At 50.2% G+C, this 7,288-nt stretch overlaps 1 protein-coding gene across 8 annotated transcripts in view; it reads right to left on the reverse strand.

The window, feature by feature from the left end:
* SRRM1 (serine and arginine repetitive matrix 1) overlaps positions 1-2,655 on the reverse strand; it is a 30,078-nt gene extending 27,423 nt beyond the window's left edge. For 5 of the 8 annotated variants that reach the window (XM_054500169.2, XM_054500167.2, XM_054500158.2 and 2 more), the window contains exon 1: positions 2,346-2,654. In XM_054500169.2, coding sequence (XP_054356144.1) covers positions 2,346-2,366 — 21 coding nt within the window. In that variant the 5' untranslated portion in view covers positions 2,367-2,654. Of the gene's footprint in view, positions 1-2,345 lie in introns of all 8 variants that reach the window. The other 3 variants (XM_054500159.2, XM_054500147.2, XM_054500161.2) reach the window with 2 other exon arrangements.
* Between the last annotated feature and the right edge of the window lie 4,633 nt (positions 2,656-7,288).

Here is a 7,288-nt window from a genome sequence, read left to right on the forward strand (position 1 = left end):
CCTTTTCTATGCTAATAGAGATGTAGGGCTTTCCTGTCTAAATGAGAACACATTGAAGTATTTGAAATTTCATTCTTTTTTGAAAGCCAGTTGCATGCTTGCAAAACTACTGTGGCAATGCATAGAAACAGGGTGAAAGGAAAAAAGAACATCTCAGGACTGTGCTGTTAGTCTTCTACACTTTTAGGAACTTGGAATGAGTGAAAAAGACAGGGTTACCTAAATAAACTCAATTTCAGCAAAGAACCTGGAAAAATTAAAGCTTACAAATACTACCTTAGATCATCGAGTGATCACTAATTATTCTTTTCATTTTGTCATTCCTACTGGCCCAATTAAACACGGAAATAACTGGCTGTGCCATCTGAAATGTACTGATTGGTTCACTGAGTTGGCCACAGTCCCTTGGAAAGCGATCAAAAAAAATTTTATTCGAGAAGGTAAAAACTGTGCCACTACTTAGCCGTAAGATCGTAAACTAAGTTACTCAGCCTCTCTGAGGATAGTTCCTTCCCTGCTAAAATAGAGGTATAGAAACCTACTCTGCAGGGTTGCTGTGTACATACCAGAAATAACAAACGTAAAGTATCTGGCATATGGAAGAAGTTCATTGAATGGAAGATATAACTCTATACTAACTGAAATAGTTTATCTGGTTGGCAGGGTACTAGATAACGACCCTAAAATATTTTAACTTGGATCTTAAATCCAGTTAACTCTTGTATTTAAGGAATCGTAGGCTGTGTATTGAAAACTCGCCCCTCTCCCAGACCTTTACTAATACCACAAGCAAACTTCATGTTAAAATTTGCTCATCAATCACCTTACTCTTTTATTTATTGGGACTCCTTTCCACAGAAAATATTTTGACAAAAGTCAGAACAGGCTTTCGCTTGTTTCAAAATACTACTTTCACTGCAGAAAATATTGAATATTTACTACAAAATACTTTGATGGAAATTACAAAATGGACAGTTCATAAGCAGTTTGCAAATTCGATACGCTAATCTGAAACTATCATTCCAAAATAAGTATCTTACTGTTTGCCTAAGAACAGCTGGTTGTTCCTAGATCAAATGCTTGGGGGATAATATTCTAACATGACGAAAAACTCGTTGGCATATTTAAAGCCAATTAAAGAAAGATTTCAATGTCCAATTCGGAGTGTCCAAAGATATTTTTACTAAAGTTCTGGCCCTCCCCCCTTCCAATTTTTCCTTTGAAAACACACAAACTGCAAATTACATGCTCTAAAGAGAAGAGCTAACGTGTATTTCACAAAACGGAGATATTGGCTTAGATCAACTAGTTTCTATACGGTTTCATTCTGCATTAACAGTTTGCAAGCCCTGAGAGACCAATGGTGCTCAACTCTAGTCCTGTGTCCCTTCTAAATCTTGATCTAGTGCTAATTTCCTACAGGAGGGGACTATGGGACACACAGGCTCCAGCACGAGCCTGATAAAGTGTGGGCCCCGAGAACCAACTACGACGGAGTAACTTCCCTGCCTGCAGGCGATGGGCAGACGACGCTGGCAGAGCCTAGGTAAGAGTCACCTTTCGCCAGCGGACTCCAAGAGTAAAACACGACGGTGGCGGGTGGTGAGGGATGTGAAGGGCGGGAAGGAATTGAATCACTCCATAACCTGCCTCCATACCCGCGCATAGTTTTCGTTGCACCCTCTACCCTCACAGAACCTTAAATTCACATTGTCCCAACAAGTTATCTACGTCCCCCTTCCCTGAAAAGATATCAAATTGGGCGGGAGCTCCCGCGAACCCTGACCTGGCGCCTCCACGAAGGCTTAGGACCTGGAGGGAGGACGTTGGGGGGCGGGGAGTGCGCTTTTTCAAAAAAAGCCGCTGAATGTTGCTTCCTGTCCTCCTTCCCCTAAGGTGCTCTCCCAAGATGTACCCCCAAACCATATTCTCCCTGCCCTGCCGCCACCAGTGACCTTAGGGCTTTCATTTGGCCTCCCACTCGGGACTTCCTCCTCCGGCTCCGCTAGGCCCCAGGACCCGGCGGCACGCACGGCGCTCGGCCTGCAGGCCCCGCCAGGCAGGCGGGCAGCGAGGTACCATCCCGGCCCATTCCCGCCGCCATTTTCCGGCCACCGTCGCCGCCGCGTAGGGGGGACCATTCCGGAGGAGGAGACTGCGCAGGGGCGCACCGGTCTCCGCCGCAGCGCGCGGGGGGGGGGGGGGGGCGGTGCGCCGGCTCTAGGAGGAATCCTTAGGATCTTCGAAGCTCCCCTCGCTGGCCACCCTGTCCCAAGCTAAAGGCTCCTACCAGGCTTTACCGAGAAGTCCCTGGCCTCACCCCAGCGCCCGGCGCTTCTACTTACGCGGAAAAATCCCGCGTCCATCTTGCCGCCTCGCTCGGAGATCGCTCCCTATCCCAGGGTACACCGCGCCGCCGCGACGGAGGGCGGGACCGGCGGAGGGAAAGCCGAACGCCGGGACGCAGCGCGCGCCGTTGCGCCCGCCCCCTCCGGCCGACACGAGGCCGCGCCTGCTTAGTGCGCCGAGAGCCCGCCACGCGTGCGCACGAGCGCCAGCGGGGGCGGGCTTCTGTCAGGCCCTAAACTCCCCGGTAGGCAGTGGAGGAGGTGAACCTGGCGACCGCAGCCAATGGGAGTAAAAGGGAGGGCCGTCGAGTCTCCCCGCCCTGCAAATCCTTTTGTGGCGCGTGACCAACCTTGTTCGCGCAATGTGACGTGACCCATCTTTCGACCCGTAGTGGAAGAGGCCTTGCGTCCTGGAGTTGCATGAAGCGATTGAAAAGAAAGGCTGTTATCTCAGAGTGACGCGGGCAAGGCGGGCCTGTGCGCCGATGAGAGGCCTGTGGCCTCCCTCTCGTTGTGAAAGTTGTGATTGTGTAGGTTTTACGCGTTTACCAGACGAGAGAGGATTGGCTGTAAAGCGGTCGAGCTTGGCAGCAGACATGTAATCTGCCTTGTACCCCAGCTTGCTCAGTCTTTGGAGGAAGCTGGAAGTGTCCAGTAGATGAGTTTCGGTTTCGGCGGCCCCGTAATCACGCCGCTGGGCAGGACGCCCGCGAGAGAGCCGTGGTCCTCGGGCTTTGCCTGGGGCTCTCCCCGGCCCGGGTCTCGGACTCCGAGAAGCACCAGCTTCCTCGCGGCGCCTCGTCTGGCCGTCCTGGTGCCTCTGCTCTGGCTGCGAGGGCCTCGGGTTGGATGCGCACTGCTAGATTTTCTTATTGTTTTGAAAATTATTGGCCGGGCGCGGTGGCTCACGCCTGTAATCCCAGCACTTTGGGAGGCCGAGGCGGGCGGATCACGAGGTCAGGAGATCGAGACCATCCTGGCTAACATGGTGAAACCCCGTCTCTACTAAAAATACAAAAAATTAGCTGGGCGTGGTGGCGGGCGCTTGTAGTACCAGCTACTCGGGAGGCTGAGGCAGGAGAATGGCCTTAACCCGGGAGGTGGAGGTTGCAGTGAGCCGAGATCGCGCCACTGCACTCCAGCCTGGGTGACAGAGCGAGACTGTCTCAAAAAAAAAAAAAAAAGAAAGAAAAAAACTTAAAGTTTTTACTCGATGGTCACTCATTGAAGCCTAACCTGACTGCCTTGTTGGAAGTTGTTTGGATATCCTCTCTACATCCTGATGCCTGTTACTTTTTTTTTTTTTCATAGCTTTTATCACCTTCTAATATGCATTTAACCTGGCTTTTTTTGAGACAAGGCCTGGCTCTGTCACCCAGGCTGGAGTGCAGTCACGTGATCTTGGCTCACTGCAGCCTCGGCCTCCTGGGCTTAAGCCATCCTCCCACCTCAGCCTCTGGAGTAGCTGGGACTGCAGGCCCACACTACCATTCCCAGCTAATTTTTGTATTTTTTGTAGAGATGGGGTTTTGCCATGTTGCCCAAGCTGGTCTCAAACTCATGAGCTCAAGGGATACTTGCCTTGGCCTCCCAAAGTGCTGGGGTTACAGGTGTGAGCCACTGCGCCCAGCCGTTTAACCTGTTTTTAATATTTGTTTATTGTCTGTTCCGCACACTAGAATGTAAGTGTTTTTATCTAATAAAGCAGAGACGGGGGTCTCGCTCTGTTGCCCAGGCTGGTCTCGAACTCCTGGCCTTCCAAAGTGCAGGGACTTAAGGCCTGAGCCACCGCGCACTGTCCCACTCTGCCAGCTTTTCCGCAAGCGCTTCTCGCCCTTCTCGCTTCTCTTTCTTGGAGAGAAAGCAGGCGTCCCTTTCTCAGAAAGGCCTCCTCCAGCCATCTTTTGTATCGTTCCCACCCCCACACACTCTCGCCTCCCTTTTCTCTTTTTTTTCCGCGGCACTTAGCCCACCTGACAGTATATATGTGTTTGCTTTCGTGGCTGGAGACACCAGCTGTGTGCTGGTGACATCCCTGCATCTCCAGCTCAGACTTCTCTCCTGACCATCCCACGTGCCCCAAGTTGAAATCCTGATTCCTGCCCTCCACCAAAACCACAAACGACCTGCCCTTCCCAGGGTCTTCCCTGGCTCCCGCTGACCGCAGTGGCTTTCCTTTGGTGTAGGACGCAAGCGTGTACACTCTTGACTCCTTTCCTTTACCTCGGCTTTCAAACCATCAAGAAACCCTCCCTGCTGTCATCGTGGTTCAGGGCACCATCGTCTCTTCCCTGAACTGCGCTGACCCCTAACTGGTCTTCCAGCTTCCACCCTGGCCACTCAGCATCTACTCTAAGTGTAGCCGGCAGGGTAGTTCTGTTAGAAAACCTTAATCAGACACTTTTCTCAAAACCTTCCAGCAGCCTCTCATTTTTGTTAGAACAAAAGCCAAAATCCTACCTGATGCCCGCTATTTCTTCTTTGATGTAATCTAGAATGCTCTACTTCCAGATATCTTTTTTTTTTTTTTTGAGACCGAGTCTCGCTCTGTCGCCCAGGCTGAGGTGCAGTGGCGCGATCTCGGCTCGCTACAACCTCTGCCTCCCGGGTTCAAGCGATTCTCCTGCTTCAGCCTCCCTGGCAGCTGGGACTACAGGTGCGCACCACCGTGCCCGGCTAATTATTGTATTTTTAGTAGAGATGGGGTTTCGCCATGTTGGCCAGTCTGGTCTCGAACTCCCGACCTTCACTGATGCTCCCGCCTCGCCCTCCCAAACTGCTGGGATTACAGGCGTGAGCCACCATGCTGACCTACTCCTGGATATCTACTGGGCAAACTTAAAGTCCCCACTGCCCCCCCCGCAGATGGGGTCTTGCTCTGTCTGCCCAGGCTGGAGTGCAGTGGCAGGATCTCGGCTCACTGCAGCCTCCGCCTCTCAGGTTCAAGGAATTCTCCTACCTCAGCCTCCTGAGTTGGGAGCTGGGATTACAGACGCCTGCCACCAAGTCTGGCTACTTTTTTTTATCTTTAGTAGAGATGGGGTTTCACCATGTTAGCCAGGCTGGTCTGGAACTCCTGACCTTGTGATCCACCTGCCTTGGCCTCCCAAAGTGCTGGGATTATAGGCGTGAGCCACCGTTCCCAGCCTGGGCAAACTTAGAGTTTTTACTCGATGGTCACTCACTGAAGCCTAACCTGACCGCCCTGTTGGAAGTTGCTTGGATATCCTCTCTACATCCTGATACCTGTTACTCTTTTTTTTTTTTTTTTCATAGCTTTTATCACCTTCTAATATGCATTTAACCTGGTTTTTTTTTGAGACAAGGCCTGGCTCTGTCACCCAGGCTGGAGTGCAGTCACGTGATCTTGGCTCACTGCAGCCTCCGCCTCCTGGGCTTAAGCCATCCTCCCACCTCAGCCTCTGGAGTAGCTGGAAGTACAGGCCCACACTACCATTCCCAGCTAATTTTTGTATTTTTTGTAGAGATGGGGTTTTGCCATGTTGCCCAAGCTGGTCTCGAACTCATGAGCTCAAGGGATACCTGCCTTGGCCTCCCAAAGTGCTGGGGTTACAGGTGTGAGCCACTGTACCCGGCCGTTTAACCTGTTTTTAATGTTTGTTTATTGTCTGTTCCCCACATTAGAATGTAAGTGCCCTAAAGTCAGGGCTTGCTGTCTGTTTTGTTCATTCATGTGTCACTAGAAAAGTGACACATGGCATGGGTTCAATAAACATTTGTTCAGTGAATGAAGGCTTTGTCAGACGGCCAAAGACAGGGAGGTGACAGGCCTCCACAGAACAAGCCACTTGACCAGATGGGAACTATGAAGTCACAACACCCCACATCTCCCTGATTATGCTCTATGGTCTGATTAGTCTTTCTGTTTTAGGCTTCCTTCACTGTCTCTGTCTGTTTGCTGTCAGTCCTATAAATGTTTTTTCTGGTAGTTCTGTCACTGACTATTTTTTCCCTCAACAAAGGTGCCCCCTCTGACCTCTCGGTTTTGATTACCTTTCATATTTCAAACCTGTGTATCTCAGGCACAGGCCTGCTCCAGACCTATATTTTCAACTTCCTGCTCACCTATTCACTTGGATGTCCCGTAGGCACCTCACACTCAACATACCCTAAACTGAATTCATCTTCATCCACTTGCCTTCAACCTTCTGGTTTCCCATTCTCAATGAATGAGCCCACCTTTCTTTCTATCATGATTCTTTTCTCTTCCTCACACTCTACAACCAACTCTTGCCTTTTCACCTCTCTTAATAGCTTATGCCTCCCTCTCCTCATCCATTACTTCTAAGTTGCAGCCACAATAAACTACAGATGCTTGTCTGATTATGAACAGATTTAGGTTTCGAATGGCAATTTATTTGTCTATATATTGGTAAGCCTAAAATGACTAAGAGATGATTCAAATGGCACCTCTTCATCAAGCCTTTTCTGAACAACCTTCCAAAAAGGACACCCTCAATCCCCTCACTCTGTCTTACCTTTATTTTTTCTTTCTTTCTTTTCTTTTGGAGAGAGGGTCACTCTGTAACCCAAGCTGGAGTGCAGTGATGCAGTACCAGCTCATTGCAGCCTCCTTAATTTCCCCAGCCCAAGCAATCTTCCTACTTCAGCACCCCGAGTAGCTGGGACTACAGGTGTGTGCCACCACACCCAGCTAATTTTTAAATTATTTTTTAGAGACAGGGGCTTTACTGTGTTGCCCAGGCTGGTCGTAAACTCCTGGGCTCAAGTGATCCTCCCACCTCAGCCTCCCAAAGTGCTGGGATTACAGTCGTGAGCCACCATGACTGGCCTATTTTTCTTTTCTTTCTTTTTTTTTTTTTTTGGAGACAGGATCTCACTGTGTCACCCAGGCTGGAGTGCATTGGTGTGATCTTGGCTCATTGGTGTGATCTCGGCTCACTGCAGCCTGCACTTTC

This window comes from Pongo pygmaeus, chromosome 1 (assembly GCF_028885625.2).
Source record: "Pongo pygmaeus isolate AG05252 chromosome 1, NHGRI_mPonPyg2-v2.0_pri, whole genome shotgun sequence".
Taxonomy (NCBI): Eukaryota; Metazoa; Chordata; class Mammalia; order Primates; family Hominidae; genus Pongo; species Pongo pygmaeus.